We start from the raw sequence: 19,567 nt of genomic DNA, 5'->3' as shown, positions 1-19,567 counted from the left end.
AGGGGTGCTTGCAACTGTCAGTCAGCACAGGAGCGCGGCTGTGCCCCTCCGATCTCAGGAGGCCTCGGGATTCCAGGCCAGAGCTACCACAGACGCCGTCAGAGCAGTGTAGAAGCAGCCAGAGGATAGCACATCACGTTAGGATGGGCCTGGGCTCCCAGAGCACCCTGAGAGCCCTTCCTATTACAGCATCTTCACAGTGTAAGGTGACCATCCTATCCTACTAGAGCCTCTTCACGGTGTAAGGTACCATCTTTATCTGTGTTCATCTTCCCTGGGGGCCGGGGACTGTGACATCCAGCTTCCTGGGCCTATGAGCCCACGCTGGGCCTGGACTGGTACACAGTCAGTCCTCAGGACATGAAATGTGGAATTGACAAGCGACACCAGTAAGTTCAGCTCAATTAGTCTCCTGAGCACATACTGTGTGCTTTGTCCCTGACTCATCCCTGTCATTCGGGTGGTTCCCAGCCAAAACCTGGTTTCTATTTCTTGAGAAACCATCTCGGGCCCCTCCAGATGGAAGCTGCCTGCTCAGGCCTGGATAAAAATGACATCCTGCTAAAACCAAGTCTTCACTAGATGTTGGCCAGTCCAAACTGATAGCCTCTTTGAGGCCTCCTAACATGGGTTCTCTGCCACATGCCCAGCAGGTTTTGAATCAAGGTTTCCTGTGGTTTACAAGGCAAACCCAGTCACAGAATGGCTTGGAGCTGGGCCTCTCATGAGGGTGCTCTGTGGGTGCTACGGGGGCTCCCCCTCAAGGAGAAACATGGAGCAGCTGCAGAGGCCGTCAATTTTACTCAAAGGTTTAGAAAAGAAAAAGATAGAAGTTTTTATAGACACGTGCAGACCAAAGGAACGGGATCTACTTTTCCATACGAGCCAAACTCTCGGTCTGGAGTCAAATGGAACATCTCTATAAGTGTACGGAACAAAGCACACATCTTTAACAGAAATTTGCACCTGAGCTGGGCAGCACCAGACCATCCCCTATTATTCCCAACCCTCTGCTGTTCTCTTGTGCCAGGAGGGCTACTCTTGGGACCACATTTGAGGATCTCTGACTGTTGGTGTTCTGGGGAAACGGCTCAGACCACACGTGCACATGGTCAAGTGGTTTTGCACTCCTGTCCCTCCCATAATCCACTGCTAGCAAGATTCAACACCCAAGCCAAGAGGTGAATGATCTGGAATCAACGCTAAGATCTCATTTTCAGGAATTCTTAGACATTGGGTGAATTCTAGGTCTGACTCTGCCACTGAATCAGAAACAGGTAGGTAGTTTCTTCCCAACCTGCTCTTCAGTTTCCCTATCTGTCAAATGGGAGTGGGCTGTACAATCTCTCTGAGGTTCCTTTCAGCTTCAACATTTTATGTCAGACCTCTATTCCTTGTCCAGGTGGGTATAATTCAGATTCAATTAACATTTATCATGTCAAACTAAAATGGACTGTGAGCACACTTCCATAAATATTATTTGTGTTCTCAAAACCCCAGAAATATAGGTGTTATTACCTCCATTTTGCTTACAAAACAGCGGCTCAGAGAAGTTTAGTGTGTTAACTGAGGTCACACAGCCAGGAAGTTGCAGAGCTGTGATTCAGTCTCAGGCCTGTTTCTGGCTTTGCGTCCAAGGGGCTGAGAGCACACACTGTGTGCCCAACAACTCAGCTTCCTTCAGCCCTCTCTCCCTGCCTGCCCGGGAGCTCAGCTCTGTGCTCTGGGGTAGGGGGCCGAGGATGGGCGCCAGTTGGGGCTATAGGCCACTGGTAGTACAGGTGGACTTTGGCCAACAGGTGTTGATAATGTTCTGGAAGGCTGGCAAAGGGCAGGTTATCAAGGGCTGAGAGGGCATCTCTGGCCTAGCCTGGGTCTGGGTCTCCCAGGTGTCTTCCAGGCCCCATTTGTGCCTTTAACTTAAGAAGCTGCCTACTCTTTGCTTTGCTTTGCCATCTGGGAGCCCCTACCTGCCACATGGCTTGCCATCCCCAGAGACCCACCCTCACATATTCCTGTCCACCTTTCTCAGCCTTCGAAATCATCTCACAGTACCTCTGGGCTGAGGGCAGGGAAGGAAGAGATGTGCTGCGGGGATTGAGCTCAGATCTGTCTCGACCATTAGGAGGGCGACTTCAAGGATGCTTTTATTTCAGCCAATTCAATCACCACCAGTCTGCCTGCAGTAATGGCTTTTGAGCCCCCGGTTATCTTCTCAGAACCTTAAGGTGGCCTCAACTCCTGGCATGACATTGGGCAAGTAAATTCCTCTCTTTTGGCCTCAGTGACCTCATCTAGGCAATAACCAGCTGGTTGGGTCCCCATGGATCGCAGGTCCTCCCAGCGGTGACATGTTAGCATCCACTATCTTTGACTTTACCTTCCCAGAGGAGGGGAACAGACTAGATGCCTTTGGAGAGTGCATCAAGCTTAAAAATTGCACTCGCGCTGTCTGGTGCTCTCACTCGGCACCCGCAGGTGCCAATCCATCCCTCCACACCAAAGGCACACCCGCGCCCCGCCCAGGCCCCCCGGTAGATCCGAGCCTGGCCTTTTAGCCTCGCAACTCCGGAAACGCTAGAGCAGCGCTAGAGCCGCGACTGCGGCGGTGGCGGAGGCGCAGGGGGCGGAGGAGGAGAGATGCGCCCACTTGTCCCGCGGCCTCCGCAGCGGCCCTGGCGCCAGCCCCGGCGCATCAGAAAGGTCCCTGGAACCCTTCGGTTTGTTGCTTGCGCCCGGGGCCGGCTGGGAGTGCGCCACCGGTCGATGGCACCTCACCGACCCCTGCGGCCTCGCAGCCTCCCAACTTGGCAGAGAGAGCGCAGGCTCTTCTTCGCGCCCAGCCGCGGTGAGGTAGGGGCCGCGGCGCTCGCACGCCTCCGTCTCGCCCTTCCCGTGCCTAAGCGCGGGGAATTACACCTCCCCGGTCCGGGGCTCTCCCGGGTGGGAGTGGAGGTGGGAGCACCATTTCTGGCTGGATGTGGGTCTACATTCATTGCTTACGTCTCCCGCGGGAGCCCATCTCTCTCCGCGCCTCATCCCCTTCCGCGTCTCCGCGTCTTGCCCGCTCTGCGCCCGCCTCCCACCGAGCTCGCCGGGTGAAGGGCAGCCGCAGCCCACACCCGCTCCCTGTCCGCAGTCCCTGCCCCCTCTGGCCACCGCGGGGTCACCGCCCGCTTAGGCCAACCCTCCCTTCTCGCCGAGGGCGCCGAGTAGAGGGACTAAAGTTCGGGCGCCTTCGGCCGGCGTAAGGGCCTGCGCCCCGAGGGCCGCGGCCCGGGCGCTGGGAGGTCAGACGCGGCGCTGGCCTCACCTGTTTCTCCAGAGGCTCCTTGGCCGAGAGCGTAGGCTTGGGGGAGGGCGCGCGGTCGCAGACGCAGCCCTCCAGCAGGTAGAGCCCCGAGGGCCGCGAGCTCGAGTCGCTCTCGAAGTAGAAGAGCAGGTTCTGCAGCAGCGCGAACCACTTGGTTTGCCATTTTGTGTTGTCCGAACTCCGCTTGCTCAGGTAGCCCTTGCGCGTGCCGTCCTTGCGCGCCAGCAGTCCCAGGGACGCGACGTGGCCATCGTTCAGCCGGATCCCCTTCTGCATGGTGCTCGGAGGCCAGCTAGACTCCACGCGCTTACATTTTCTCCGCGCGGCACCCGGCAGCCCCTGTCCGTGCGGCGCGCTGCCTCTCTCAGGCGCTCGCTCGCTCCTTCTCGCTCTCCCCTCCCCCCAAATTTCTACAGTCCGGGATCTGGCGCCGAGCCGCGGCTGCTGGAATCCAGATGTACCATTCCCCTCCAGAACCTCTTCCCCGTTTCGCAGAGCCCCCGGGCCCTGGAGATGCTTCCCGACCCTCCCCTGGCGCCGGGCAAACTGAGGGACTGGCGAGCTGCGCGCTGGCGAGGGGCAGGCGGAGTCATGTGACGCCGATCCCTCGAAGAGCCCGCTTTAGCAGCGCGGACAGGGACACACGCACGCAGCCCGCCGAGGCGCAGAGCCGCGCGCAGGCTGCACCTTGGCGCCTCCTCCCCCTCCCCGGACACACAGACGCACACGCATAAACAAATCCTGTCCTCCCTCCCCTGATATCCTCTTCTCCCCTTCGGGTGTTAAAAAGCAAATCGGATCAATTTTCGTTTAACCCAGTGGAACACCAGAGGCTCGCCATCCCGGGAGTTTGCGTCTTTGCGCCCCGCCGCGGCGCACTGTAGACCTTGGGTTAAGTCCCATTTGTCATTTTCTCCTCCAAAGGCTTCCTCCTGGTACTTTATTTTTCTAATCCGTGGTGGATGGAGGAAGGTGGATGGCGAAACAGAGCTGAAAGAGCTTTCAGTTCTAATATTTGCGTAATCGGCCAGGTCACATTCATTTCAGCATCCAGCCCCACTTCTGGTGGCTTCCCCAGCGACCTAAGGACAATACAGACGGAGATGTGGAGGGGGAGGTGAGCGTTTATTTTATTTTATTTTGAATGTTGCCATAATTACGGGCGCCACCCCCTGCGCCCTGAGGTCTGGCCGGCGAGCCGCTGCTGGGAGTTTTCTGCAAATACCCTCCAAAGCCTGAAGGCGGGCTTCAAACGCAGGCGCCAGGGACCATGGGAGCCTTCAAATAGCTGCGCTGGCGCAATGATACCTTAATGATAGATTTTCCATTCTTATTTTTAGCTCCCATTCGCCTACACAGTTACACGGCATTTATCCGAGAACGTCACAGCGCCCGCCTGCTGCACCGGGAGGGCGCGCGGGCCGCCGAGCAGCCGGGGCGCTGGAGCGGGGAGCGCGCACCGCCGTCTGCCGCAGAGGGCAGCGGCCTCGCTCGGGCCGGGAGCGGCGCCCAGCCCGGCCTGGCCTGTTTGCAGCGAGGATAGGCGGCCGCGTAGCCCTCAAGAGGGAGGAAGAAAGGACACCATTTTTCAGAACCTGCGGGGCCCCCTCCTCCCCCACGGGCAACATGCACACACCCTGGTCTGGAGCGAGGGAAGGGCCTGGGAATCAGGTAGCCCTGGGAAGGCCCAGGGAAGTCCACGGAGAGACACCCGGCTGTGGCTGAACTGGACCTGCCCCGGTCCTGGGCACGATGGTGCAAGCCTGCCTTTTTTAGGTGGGGACAGTTCCGAGGGAGAGATTGACAGTGTTACCTTACTCTTCCCTCTCGGTTCCCACGCTCTGGGCTTGGGAACTGTCTAAGGACGCGGTGAGGCTGATTTTTCTTCGCGAATAATGAAAGCAAAGAAGGGAGATGGCTAAGCTTCTTTATTTAGTCTCGATTTTCCCAAGGAGGTCCCTATACCGTGACCACCTTTACTTCTCTTTTGCCCTCTTTATGGAAGCAGAGTTTCCAGAAGTGAGGTTCCTAATCCAGGCTCTCTTCGTGTAAACTTTTCTATTAGGAAGCCTGATACAGAGGCCAAGGAAGCGTCAGGGAAGGGACACTGTTCTGAGTGCTTCAGATCCGCTAAGTTGTTTAATCCTCACACAATTCTATGGAGTAGTGTCCACCCCTCCCCCCCGACGCCTCATCAGCTCCATTGTACAGAAACGGGAAACGGAGGTGTGGAGGGGTTGAGTGACTTGTGCAGAGTCACTCAGCTGGAAAGTGGCAGGGGCGGGATTTGAACTTGGTAGCCTGTCCCCACTGGAATTCCTTCATTACTTCACTCATTCACTCATTCAGTTAGATACACCTCATCCCACCAGTGTTCACTGAGCCCCTAGTCTGTGCCAGGGCTTAGGCTGGGCCACTGGGGACATGGTGATAAACAAAACACAGTTCCTGCTTTCTGGAGCTTAGACCAGCCCAAGGGTTCCTTCTGTATAGGGCCCTTGGCAGGAGGGAAACCATTTTCCCCTGGGTTTGGGGAAGAGGTGTAAATCAGGAAAAGAACTGAATCCACTTCCGTGGACCTCAACCTTGGTGCACTTAGAGTCCCTGGAAAGATTCGTTAAATATCTTTGTTCAGGCTGCACCCCAGATGGGTAAGTCAGAACCTCTGAGAGTGGGACATGGGCATCAGTACTTAGAAGGCTCCCCAGGTGATTTGAACGCACAGCCAAGGCTGAGAACCACGGATCTGAAGCTTGGATGAAGAAAATCCCCTCTCAACCTCCTCCCTCCCCACGGCTGGCACTGAGTCGGCCAAACGGCCCCCTCTTGCTGGTTTTGGAGTTCCTGGTGGGAACTCCAGGAATTCCTGGTGGGTCGGGCCACGCTGGGTGGTTGGGCTTGGCTCAAAGTATCCAGGTCAGAGAGAGGAGGGGACAGCAGCCCTGGCACTTTGATTATGTCCATCTGAGCTCCATTCATATTGCTTTCTCTCCAATCTCTGTCAGCAGAAGCCTGAGCAGAGCCTGTGAATGGGCCCTCAGGTCATTCCCCTGGTCTCCAGCCAGAGGGCCCTTGGAAGGCCCTCAGGGGAGTTGGTTAAGGAGACATCGTTTACCAGGCTGGCTCCAGCTTGTGTTGGGGTGGGGGTGCCAGGAAGCAGGTAGGCATGTCTTGCCATAGCGGGCAGAGGTGGGCACGTCTGGCTATCATGTGTGTTGTCTACCAGGCCAGAGACCAGCTCTTCCCTGAAGGTGGAGAAGAGGTCCATGTGAGCATCACAAAGTGCATCCGGGCTTTGCCTTGTTTCACTGCATCCTCCCAATAAGGCTTTTGGACAAGGGTTAATAACCCCATTTCACAGATGGAGAAACTGAGGCTGGAGAGTGGAAGCCATCTGGTCCTGGACAACACATGAAAAGGTGCTTAACATCACTAATTATTAAAGAAATGCAAATCAAAACTACAATGAGGTATCACCTCATACCGGTCAGAATGGCCATCATCAAAAAAATCTACAAACAATAAATGCTAGAGAGGGTGTGGAGAAAAGGGAACCCTCCTGCACTGTTGGTGGGAACGTAAATTGATACAGCCACTATGGAGAACAGTATGGAGGTTCCTTAGAAAACTAAAAATAGAACTACCATATGACCCAGCAATCCCACTGCTGGGCATATACCCAGAGAAAACCATAATTCAAAAAGACACATGTGGGGCTTCCCTGGTGGCGCAGTGGTTAAGAATCCGCCTGCCAATGCAGGGGACACGGATTCAAGCTCTGATCCGGGAAGATCCCACATGCCGCGGAGCAACTAAGCCCATGTGCCACAGATACTGAGCCCGTGAGCCACAACTACTGAAGCCCGTGTGCCTAGAGCCTGTGCTCCGCAACAAGAGAAGCCACCACAATGAGAAGCCCGTGCACAGCAATGAAGAGTAGCCCCCACTCGCTGCAACCAGAAAAAAGCCCGCACGCAGCAATGAAGACCCAATGCAGCCAAAAATAAAAATAAATAAAATAAAATAAAAATTTTAAAAAAGACACATGCACCCCAATGTTTATCGCAGCACTATTTACAATAGCCAGGACATGGAAGCAACCTAAATGTCCATCAACAGAGGAATGGATAAAGATGTGGTACCTATATACAATGGAATATTACTCAGCCGTAGAAAGGAACGAAATTGGGTCATTTGTAGAGACGTGGACGGACCTAGAGTCTGTCATACAGAGTGAAGTAAGTCAGAAAGGGAAAAACAAATACCGTACATTAACGTATGTATGTGGAATCTAGAAAAATGGTACAGATGAACCTATTTGCAAAACAGATGTAGAGACACAGACGTAGAGAACAAACCTATGGTTACCAAGGGGGGAGGGGGGAGTGGGAGGAACTGAGAGATTGGGATTGACATATATACACTATTGATACTATGTGTAAAATAGATAACTAATGAGAACCTACTGTATAGTACAGCGAACTCTACTCAGTGCTCTGTGGCGACCTAAATGGGAAGGAAATCTAAAAAAGAGGGGATATATGTACATGTATAGCTGATTCACTTTGCTGTACAGCAGAAACTAACACAACATTGTAAAGAAACTATACTCCAATAAAAATTAATTTAAAAATGAAAAAAACTGATCATCATAAGACCAAGTGCTACCTGTTACTGATAGGGTTAGCTTGTTTTTCCCCTGAATCATAGCTTTGTACAAATCCATAAATGTGGATGTAATATCATTTCCTGGATATTTCTCGAGACTTGTCTTACGGCCCAGTATGTAGTAAATATTTGTAAATGCTTAAAAAAAAAAGAGTGGAAGCAACGTTCGCAGAGTCTTACAGGGAGGAGCTGTGATGGGGTGTCCTGACTGCTCGACCAGAGGACTTTCCTCTCTGGGTCTCCCAACTTCCAGCTCTCTGGGCTGAGGTCTCTGCAGATAAGGAAACAAGAAGGAGGATTAAGGAGTATTTTGGTGGGTTTGATATCTGCATTTAGAAATGGCCAGCTAATGACAAGGACATCACTTAGTCCAAATTCCTATTAAGTCTTTTTTTAACTTTTATTGGCGTATAGTTGCTTTACAGTGTTGTGTTAGTTTCTGCCGCACTGCAAATTGAATCAGCTATGGATGAATTGGGAGATTGGGATCGACATATATACACTACTATGTATAAAATAGATAACTAATGAGAACCTACTGTATAACCCAGGGAACTCTACTCAGTGCTCTGTGGTGACTTAAATGGTTAGGAAATCCTAAGAAGTCTTCATGGGGGGATTTCCGCCAGCCTTCAGACTAGAGGTCAGCTTGGGCATTTGTTGACATGGGTGTTGTGTGGGTCTGACCTGCCTTTAGGCCCTGGGAAGCGAGGATCTCCGGGCGGTGTGTGCGTGTGTATCTGTTGTGTGTGTGGAAATATCTGAGTGGTGTGATGTGCACGTGAGAGGTGTATGTATGGTGTGTGTGTAACATTTAGAGGACCTTTGGTTTTTTGACAACATACTCTGAAAGAAAAATGTAGCTTTCACATCACTTAAAACAATGAAGCATTAAGTTTGTGGAGTCAGAGGACTTTTGGAAATGGAAGCTTTGTGGGTAGGGGCTCACTACTCCAACTTTGGGCTTAATTGGTTAGCTTTGCCCCAGGATCCACATGCAGATGTCAGGGGTTTATACCTTTACTTTCTGGCCAGTGAAAATAGCCATATTATACCATCGGATTATAAGTGTAATGCAGGCTTTTTGTAAAGTATTAAGGCATTATAGAAAATAAAGAGAGAACTCCTCCATTGATTTTTTTTTTTTTTTTGCTATTTAACGTCCTTGACTTTTCTCTTTGCTAATATATTTACCACAATAGGCTTCTATAACACACGCTATTTTATAATCTCAATCTCTCTCTTACTCTCTATTTACTTAACAGTATGTGAGGACATCTTCTCATATTACTACAAATTGTAATCAACAGAGTCTTTATGATTGGGCATTTAGGTTGTTTTCAAGTCATAGTTTTTGGAATAATGCTGCAATTAATATCTTTGTATATACATTTCCCTCCCTTAGGCTAAATTCCTGAAAGTGACATTTCTAGGTTAAAAGAACATATGTTTGAAACATTAGTACCTATTAGTAGATTTCCAAAGAGAGCTTTTATTCTTTACATGGCTGTCCCTAGGGATGAGACTGTCCATTTCTCCATTTCTTTGTCAATCTTGGATATTGATATTATCCATCTCCTAAATATTTGCCTGTTTTGAAAGAACAGAAATGATATTCCTTTCTTGTATTGATTTTCATTTTTTTAAATTGCTGTGAGGTTAGACTTTTTTAATGTTTATAATTATTTACATTCCTTTTGGGAATTTCTTGTTAATATATATTTTTTTCAGTTGCGTTTATATTTTTCACGTACATTTATCACAGTGCTTTATGTATGAGGGATATTAACCAGCAGTTTTTATGTGTTGCAAATAATTTTCACAGTCTGTTGCTTGTCTTTAATGCTCTATATCTATATCTATATATTGTATATGTCTTTATTTGGATTGTAAGAAATTTTAAAACTTGGGTGTAAACACCTTTTTCTTTATGGTTTCTGATTTTAGATTCCCTACCCTCTTGTGCCAGTTCCTTCAAGATTGAAACATATTTGCCCATATTTTCTTCTTCAATTTTATAATTTTATTTTTTACCATTTATACTTTGAACTCATTTGGTGTTTGAGTGAGGTTGGGATCGGCTTATTATTAATTTTTCCCAAATATCTGGCAAGTTGATCTAATACCCTTGATTGGATAATCCAAACTCTACCACTGATAGGAAGTAGCATCTTTATCATATACCAAATTCTTGTCAATACTTGGGACTATTTCAAGATGCTGCTTTTTGTCCCATTGTTCTGTCTGTCTGTTCTTAATACCAGTGATTTTTGTTTGTTACTGCTTTACCAACCATTTTGAAATCTGGCCATAGAGAAACACCCTCCTCATGTTTCTTTTTTACAGTGCTCCTAAATATTCTTTTGTATTTATTCTTCAAGATTAATTTACTACTCATTTTGTCAAGTTCCAGAAAAGTCTCAGAGATTTTGACTGGAATGACATTGAAAACATCTATTCATTTAGGAAGAATAAATACTTTTACAATGTTTTGTCTTCTTATTCAAGAAAAAAGTACATCACTCCAATTTTTTGTCCTTCAAAATCTTCGGATAGAATTTTATGTGTTTCTTTTTTATGTATATATCTTGCACATTTCTTGTTTAATTTATTTGTGGGTATTTTATATTTTTTGGTTGCTAATGAAAATATGAACTTTTTTCCTATTTTTAAAAAAGACATTGTTGGTATATAAGAAAGCTATTTCTATTTATTTATTTTGTAGGCTGCTGTCCTGAATTCTTCTAGTTTTCAAAAATCTAATTTTTAAACTAGAAGACAATTGGAATAGATTTCCCAATATTTAGGCATTCTTGTATTTCTTAGATAAAACCCACTTGGCCATGGTGGATTTTTACATTATCACTGGTTTACTTGGCTTGTTTATCTCTCCTGAGTTAATCTTGGTAATTTAAGCTTCCAAGACCATTTATTTATATTTTCCAATTTATTACATAGATCTGAACCAAACATTTGCTTACAAGTTTGCTAATTTTCTCCATCTATGTTACTTCTCTATTATAGGTGCTGATTTTGTGTTTGTATGTTATCTGATTTTTCTTGCAAATGTTTTAACTATATTATTATTAAGACTTTAAATTTATTTGTTAATTCTATCCTTTTCTGGCTCATTAATATACACTTATATCTTTATTGAATTTATCCTCCCACTTTCTTTAGATTTGTTGTTTTCTCCTAACTTCTTGAATGCTTAATTTATTTATCTGAATGCTTAATTTATTTATTTTTATTATTTCTTGCTTAGTAGCTATTTAAGATTATGCCTTTTCTTTATATATATATATATTTAAATTTATTTTATTTTATTTTATTTATTTTTGGCTGCGTCGGGTCTCCGTTGCTGTGTGCGGGCTTTTCTCTAGTTGCGGCGAGCAGGAGCTACTCTTTGTTGTGGTGCGCGGGCTTCTCATTGTGGTGGCTTCTCTTGTTGTGGAGCACAGGCTTTAGGCACGTGGGCTTCAGTAGTTGCAGCACGTGAGCTCAATAGTTGTGGCTCACGGGCTCTAGAGCACAGGCTCGGTAGTTGTGGCGCACGGGCTTTGTTGCTCCGTGGCATGTGGGATCTTCCTGGACCAGGGCTTGAACCTGTGTCCCCTGCATTGGCAGGCGGATTCTTAACCACTGCACCACCAGGGAAGCCCACACCTTTTCTTTCAAGTGCAGACTTTTTCTGGATCCACTAGGATTGCTATATAAATTCCTGATTATCACTCCATTAAAATATTCTGAAGTTAGTTTATTTTTTAGGCAGATACTTTTCAAAGTTTAATTGAAGACTCTCTGAACTTCCAAGTAGATGTTTTGCTTGCTTTGGCATATTTCTGGTTCTATTATATCGTACTTAGAGAACGTGGTCAGTATTATTTCTACATTCTGAAGTTTCTCACTGTTTTTATTGTGCCCTGTATATGGTCAATTTAGTGATTGTTCTATGGCCCCTGGGAAAGAAGATACATATTCTGTTCACAGAGTATGGAGTTTGACAGATATCTAGCAGCTTAATTTAATAAGTTATATTTCAGGACAAATCTCTAATTCTGGTCTCTGTTCAGGGCAGCTGGCAGCTGTGCACAGAAGTTACAGCTGTTGGCACGGTTGTGAGCACCAGGGCTGAAAAAGCCAATATTCCTTTGTAACTCAGTCCAGTGTCCCTGTGGCTCAGGGACTTGCTAACATCCAGAGCTCAGTAGCAGACCAGGAAGCAAACATAAAGGGCCTCTGAGTAGCCAAAGGGAAAACCAGAGCTCCAAGACTCTGATTTAACCAGAGACAAGCCCCCTGGGCCATCGTCCATCACCTCTGCATATACGCTGTATACTGCCTTCTGGTGAACTTGGCTGTTAGGCTTCTTAGCCCGTCGAGAATCAGGAGCAAAAATTTGGCCTGTGTGTGAGCTGAGCATATGGTTGTCCATCCATTAAGTAAAGCAGATCTCAGCCCTCCACGAGCACAGAGTACAGTGCGGCAGTCCGACCACCAGTGTAAGAAGCTCGTGCCCGGGCATCTCCCATTTGCCACTTCACACCTGCTCTCCACTCTTCCTCGGCCTGCTCTGTGCCCCGGGAGGCTGGCATCAGTCTTTGGTCTCAATCCCGTCAAGGGCTTCTGGTTTGGTTGCAGTGGGGAGTGAGGTTGGTGTAGCAGCCCTGCTGTCAGTGGTGCTCTCCACTCAGCCCTGCCTCTGGGTTCCAGTGACAGCTCCCTCCCCTCCCAGCTGCTCAGACCTGGGGTGGTACTTACTCCAGGGTGGAGCTTTCTCTCTGGTTTCCCTCCTCCCAGCCCAAACCTTTGGACAGAGTCCCTTTTATATAAAAGAGTCCCTTTTATATCCTCTCTCAAATTACCCAGTTTGAATGTTCTCTCTGTTTCCTGCTGGACCCTAACTGATTCAGAGCTGATAGGAAACCTAAGAAGAATTCAATCCAACCTCCTCATCTTTTTTTTTTTTTTTTTTTCCGGTACGCGGGCCTCTCACCGTTGTGGCCTCTCCCGTTGCGGAGCACAGGCTCCGGATGCGCAGGCTCAGCGGCCATGGCCTATGGGCCCAGCCGCTCCGCGGCATGTGGGATCTTCCTGGACCGGGGCACGAGCCCACGTCCCATGCATCGGCAGGTGGACTCTCAACCACCGCACCACCAGGGAAGCCCTGCCTCATCTTTTGATTGGGAGAGTGACATGCTCAAGATCACACAGATAGTCCATGGCTGGCTAGAACCAGAATCCAGGTCTCTGGGATCTTAGTTTACCATTCTCGCCTCTCCAGTATTCTTTCTTTGGATCAAATTTTGTGACATACAGAGGGCTAGGGCTGACTTATAACCATGGAGGAGTATGAACAATAAGTCAAGGATTTACCACCCCCTGCACTGGAATCAGGCCCAGCTAATCTGATCTTTTGATTGAATCATTTTGGAGGAGTGGGAGGGGAGGAGGCATATGTGCTCTGCTTCTCATTTTGATCCAATTTTCTTTCAATAGTCTTTTTTAAAAAATCTTAATTTTCTACTTTTTGTAATAAAAAAGTTTCTATAGTAAAGAAATAAGAAAGGGACAGGAAAAGAGTTTTGAGAAATGCCTTCGGTTAAAAACTGGTGCTTAAAAGAGTAGGCACGTCTTCTGCTATTTAGAGAGTGTATCTTTCCATGTGCTACAGTTCTAGAATGTTCTAGATTGTTCTGGAAGAGAGATTTTACTGAGTTATTAGATGAGAAATTGTTCCAAGCTTCCATTATTGATTCTTTGGGGTAGCTTTGTGCAGAGTCCAAAGTAGGAAAGGATTTTAAGAAATGGAATTCAGAGTGGTTTAAAAATCAATCCAGTGTCATTAGGCTCTTTTCGTATTTTAATTAAAGAAAGAAAAACGAAGAAGGGAATTCCTTGTTATAACTGAGGCAACCAAATTGGATAATCATTTGATAACTTTTCAGGATGTCCCCACCCTTTCGAATAGGTTGGCAAGTGAAAAAGGCAAATATACATTCAAATAAGTGCTTTTTTGCTATCAGTTGATATTAAAATGGGATTTTTCTCCTTAGCATGTTAATATGATAGATTATTGATAGGCTAGATTATTAATATGGTTGGTTGACTTTCAAGTGTTGAACCTACCTTGCGTCATTGGAAGAAACCCTTTTTAGTCCTGGCATGTAATTATTGTTATATACTGCTGAATTTTCGTTGTTAATATTTTAAGAATTTTTGTATCTCTATTCATGAAGGAGATCTGTAGTTTTCATTCTCTGAATTGTATTTGTCTGACTTTGGTATAAGGGTAATTTTGGTCTTAGAAAATGAATTGGGAAGTGTTCTGTTTTTTAGAAGAGATTGTATAGAACTGGTGTTAATTCTTATTTGAACAATTCAACATAGTACTGGAAGTCCTAGATCGCCCAAAGGCAAGAAAAGGAAATAAAAGGCATACAGATCAGAAAGGAAAAACTAAAACTATACCTATTTGCAGATGACATGATGGTCTACATGGACTGTCCCAAGGAATCTACAAAGAAAAAAAATCTCAGAACTAATAAGTGAGGACATCAAGGTCACAGGATACAAGAGCAACTTAAAAAAATCAACTGTATTTCTGTAAAATAGCAATAAATACATGAAAAACAAAATTAAAAATACAGTGTCATTTACAATTGCTCCAAAAAAGAGAGATGCTTAGTGTATTAGTCTGGAGAACCAGGAAAGCTGGTGGTATAATTCAGTCCGAATTCAAAGGCCTGAGAACCAGGGGAGCCAATGTCCAAGGGCAGGAGAAGACGGATGTCCAAGCTCAGGCAGAGATCAAATTTGCCTTTCCTCTACCTTTTTGTTCTATTCAGGCCCTCAACAGATTGGATGACACCCGCCAGCACTGGTGAGGGCAGTCTATCTTCTTCACTCAGTCTACTGGTTCAAAATGCTAAGCTCTTCCAGAAACGCTCTCACAGACACAGCCAGAAACAATGTTTCCCCGGCTATCTGGGCATCCCTTAGCCCAGTCAAGTTGACACATCACACTTAGGTATAAGTCTAACAAAATATGTACAGGACTTGTATACTTAAAACAGCAGAAGCTGATGAAAGAAATCAAAGAATATGTAAATATCAATAAATGAAGACATGCTATATTCCTGGGTTGGAAGTTTTAGCATTATTAAGCTGTCACTTCTCCCCAGATTGATATACAGGTTTAACACAATTCCTATCAAAGCTCCAGCAAGACTTTTTGTAGTAGAGACAAGATCATTCTAAAATTTATACAGAAAGACAAAGGATCTAGAATAGCTAAAACAATTCAAAAGAAGAAGGAGGGGGAGGGGGAGGGGGAGAAGAGGAGGATGAAGGGGAAGAGAGTGAGAGGAATCAGTCCACCCAATTTCAAGACATTATATAACTGAGTGATATTGGTGCTGAGATAGTCACATAGACTAGTGGAACAGAAGAATCCAGAAACAGACCCAAACAAGTACAATCAACTGATTTTTGAGAAAGATGTCAAAGCAATTCAATGGAAGAAGAATCGTCTTTTCAACAAAGGTGCTGGGGCAATTGTATATCCATAGGCAAAAATATACACCTCAATTGAAACCTCACACTGTGTACAAAATTTAACTCAAAATGGATCATAGATAATTGTAAAATATAAACCTATGAAACTTTTAAAAGAAAACATAGGATAAAATAAGGTATAGGGCTTGGTAGAGAGTTCTTACCTATGACAAGAAAAGAATGATCTATTAAAGAAAAAAAAGTCAATAAATTGGACTGCATCAAAATTGAAAATGGCTCTGTCAAGAAAATAAAAGATAAATGCCAGACGGGGAGAAAATATTTGCAAACCACATATCTGACAGATGATTCATATCTAGAATATGTATTTCAAAAAACCTCTCAAAACTCAGTAGTAAAACAACAAACAATACAATTAGAAAATAGACAAAAACCATGAAGAGATAGTTCACTGAAGACGGAGGAGGGCATACGGATGACAAATAAGCACATGAAAAGATGTTTAAAGTCACTAGCCATTAGGGAAATGCAAATTAAAACCTTGATGAGCTATCACAACACATCCATTAGAAGAGGTAAAAGAAAAAAGAGGAACGATACCAAATGCCAGCAAGGATGTGGAGAAACTGGATCTTTCATACATTGCTGGTGGGAACGTACAATGTTACAGCTGCTCCGGAAGAGAATTTGCCGGTTTCTCACAAAACTATACATGTGCTCACCCGACAACCCAGAAACCACACTCCTGGACACTTAACCCCAGAAATGAAAACGTATGTCCACATAAACTGTACAGAGATGCTTATGGTAGCTTTATTGCAATAGCCAAAAACAGGAAACACGTGGAACGTTCTTCAATAGGTGAATAACTAGCTGTGATAAATTCGTACCATGGAGTACTACTCAGAAAGAAAAGCAATAAACTATGGATGTAGCCAACAACCCAAATGAACTTCAAGGACACTATGCTGAATGGAAAAAGCCAATCTCAAAAGTCGCATGCTATATGATTTCATTATATAATGCTCTCAAAGTAACAAAACTATAGAGATAGGAATCAGATTAGTGTTTGCCTTGTTTTATGAATAAGAGGTAGCAGGAGAGAAGTCTTTGTGGTGGTGAAATAGTTCTATGTCTTGATTATAGTGGTGGTGACACAAATCTACATGCGCTAAAATGGCACAGAACTATACACACTATACCAATGTCAATTTCCTGGTTTTGATATCGTAAGATAGTTATGCAAGATATAACCATTGGGGGAAACTGGGTGAAGGCTATACCAACCTCTTCATACTATTAATATTTTTCAACTTCCTGTGAGTCTATAATTATTTTGAAATAAAAAATGTAAAATATTTACGTACAAGAGAAAAACAGTCTCTGACCCACCATAAATGTTTCTAAGTCTGTTGTTTATGCCTTTAGGGCCTTGGCTTTAAAAAATTGATTCAAATTTTATTTTATAAATTCAAATTTATAACATTTTCTTATTACGGATTACAGATACAGAGGTTATATTGCTTCTCTCTAGTGTGTTAAAATTTGTTGTGTAACATATTACAAGTTGCATGATACTTTTTTACTATAGGTTTTTCAAAGCTGTTATTTCTGTTTAATGATATAATGAATGTACACAGTTTAAAAAGTTAGTAGTATCCCACCTCTCTCCATGTCCTTAGTTCCATTCCCCCGAGGCAACTACCCTCAAATCCTCTGACTTCTTTCCCCTACATTTACCATGTCTCTAAATAATACGTTTACATGGATATTATCTCATTTATCAGTTATAGACATTGGTTCATGTTTTGTTGTGGTAGATGTGTACTGAGCTCTCCTACAACCCTCCCATTGTTTGTCCTGGAGTTAACAATTGCCTTGTTTTTCATTTGCCTGCTTTTCTCCCTACCAATGTCTACAGGTTTCTCATACGCTCTCTCTCCTGGTTGCTCTTTAGGACAACTGGATACAGTTTCCTGGGACTTCTCCTTATTGCTCTTCTGGATTGAATCCCTTGCTTTCTGGATCCTGTGTGTTCCTCTTTCTTGTTTTACATTTGCTACCTAAACAAAAGGTGTGTGGGAGGTATAACATGCGAGGTATTGGGTGTCTCAAAGTGTCTTTAATCTGCTATCCCTCGACTGATCGTTTGGCTGGGAATAGACTTTTAGATTGAAAATGATTTTCTTGCAAAATCTTGAAGGTCCTGAGAAGGATGAAAGGAGATCTTGTGTGTAAAGCTCTTTGCCAATGCAGTCATATAGAAATGTGTGACAGTCTTCTTTACTATATTGGTATCCTTCCTGTGGTCCACACCACATTCTACTGGGCGTATTTGAATACTTGTTTCATTTTCTCTCGTAAGCTGAGAAACGTGAAGGTATAAGCCCTTGAGAGTCAGAAGGACTCAGCCATCTCTTTGTTGCTGTATGAATTTGTATCCCCACGGTCATATGCAAGAACCATCCCACTATTTTATTTTTGTAAATCAAATTAAATATGGCTGTGAGCTCCCAGTCACCATGGTTGAGTCATTGCCTGGAGCACCCCCTCCTTAGGGTGAGCAAGGACGGTTTACACAAACCAGAAACTTCAGCAAAGCTTGTGTTCTTCAGTCCCATATGGTCACTGTTGGAGTCTCAAGTTCAAGTCCAAATGTTTCATTCCAAGGAAGGGTGGCTCCTCTTCCTTCAGGCCGAGCCAGGCTCTGAGATCTTTTGCAATAGTTCACGAGGTCTTCAGAGCTTGGGTTTCAGTCCCTGGCACCCATGGGCCACCCTGTAAAGGGTCTCGCCCCCTCCTGGGGATCTGCGTGGAGGTGGGCGCATGTTGCCGTGTCATTGGTGTGCTGTGGAAGGCTTGTACTGGCTTGTGAGAGCCGACTGTTTGCTCCCCTCTTCCCAGCTTCCTATGCAGTGACATGAAGCTGGTGGCCTGACGTCAGTCATGGTGGAAATATTTACACCACAGAAATCGGTCAACAGTGCAAATCAAGACCCATCCCCACTGCCCTAAGGCCGGTCGTTAGCTTCACCAGCATAGCACTACCCCTCCCAACACCACTTGGCTCCCTATCTCAGGGAGACCTGGGTCTCTCAGAGGGTTGAGCCTCTTCCTGTCCATCCCAGACCCCCTGCCCATGCCAGACAAGCCAGCTCTTTGTGCCCAGAGCCTAGTCTTGACAAATTAAAAGCCTCTCTTCGTTCCCCTGGGGCAGACCTCATGGAGAGCTCTGCGGGCTCTCTTGAGAGAAGAAAGGGGAGATTCCTCTCATTTTGTTTTCTGCAGCTTCCTCTTTCGGATGAGTCTGCAATCTCATAAAACACCACCAATTTGCTCACTTAAAAAATCCTGCCACATTCGAAGTCCTCCCCACAGTGCCTGGCACTGTGCTCTGATCCGAGCAGAGTGAATGGATAGTGGATGGAGGGAAGTTCAACCTTCATCGCTCATGGTCAGCTGGGCAATGCTCTTGACACCTCCCCACCCCCGCAGTGCACACTCCCCCTGGGTCCTAGGCACCCCCCTTGCTGCAGCTCTGCCCTGACCTCTTGGCTTCTGTAGCTCTTTATGTAAGCAAGTACTAAATGTTCCATCTGGGAGGCTGGCTCCAAGGAATTTCTCATTTTCAGATATTTATGCTTTAAACCGAAGACCAAATATTGCTGGTTCCTGTCTCCTGTCTCTTCACGGCATCATTAGTAGTTTTCAAGAGCTGCATTCTGTAAGTGAATCTGCCAGCTTGTCACTGGTGAGTTCTAAGTTACCAGTGACACTTGAAGAAATGCCCAGAATAACTTCAGCCAGCCAGCAATGCATAACCAGGGAGACAGAAGCTCAGACACATGAATTTATGGAGAACAGTGGGGATCTCATCTATAAAACCCCAGTAATAGCTGGTATCCTTCTCCAAGGAGATAAGAAAACTATTGTTGCTTCCAACTACCTTCTCAGCACTCCTGTGATGGAGGAGTGCTTTCATGTTGCATGGGTACCCTGAGACGGAGGACATTATTAAAACTTAAAGAAAATTAAGTAATATATAAATGAGAGTCGCTTAAGTGAATA

The 19,567-nt window shown here is 45.6% G+C and overlaps 1 protein-coding gene and 1 long non-coding RNA gene across 5 annotated transcripts in view; one reads left to right on the top strand and one right to left on the bottom strand.

Annotated features, from left to right (window-relative positions):
- RASGRF1 (Ras protein specific guanine nucleotide releasing factor 1) overlaps positions 1 to 4,039 on the bottom strand; it is a 104,430-nt gene extending 100,391 nt beyond the window's left edge. The window contains exon 1 of one of the 2 annotated variants that reach the window (XM_067698787.1): positions 3,314 to 4,039. In XM_067698787.1, the coding sequence (XP_067554888.1) occupies positions 3,314 to 3,589 (276 nt within the window). In that variant the 5' untranslated portion in view covers positions 3,590 to 4,039. The remainder of the gene's footprint in view (positions 1 to 3,313) is intronic. The other variant, XM_067698781.1, reaches the window with a different exon arrangement.
- Positions 2,582 to 19,567, top strand: part of LOC137203179 (uncharacterized) — a 36,998-nt gene continuing 20,012 nt past the window's right edge. For 2 of the 3 annotated variants that reach the window (XR_010932971.1, XR_010932975.1), the window contains exon 1: positions 2,582 to 2,853. This is a non-coding gene — a long non-coding RNA (uncharacterized lncRNA). Of the gene's footprint in view, positions 2,854 to 3,961; positions 4,431 to 19,567 lie in introns of those variants that run through there. The other variant, XR_010932973.1, reaches the window with a different exon arrangement.

The sequence above is a fragment of the Pseudorca crassidens genome, chromosome 1, assembly GCF_039906515.1.
Source record: "Pseudorca crassidens isolate mPseCra1 chromosome 1, mPseCra1.hap1, whole genome shotgun sequence".
NCBI lineage: Eukaryota > Metazoa > Chordata > Mammalia > Artiodactyla > Delphinidae > Pseudorca > Pseudorca crassidens.
The sequence above is the reverse complement of the archived record's forward strand: the minus strand, read 5'-3'. Positions and strand labels throughout refer to the sequence as shown.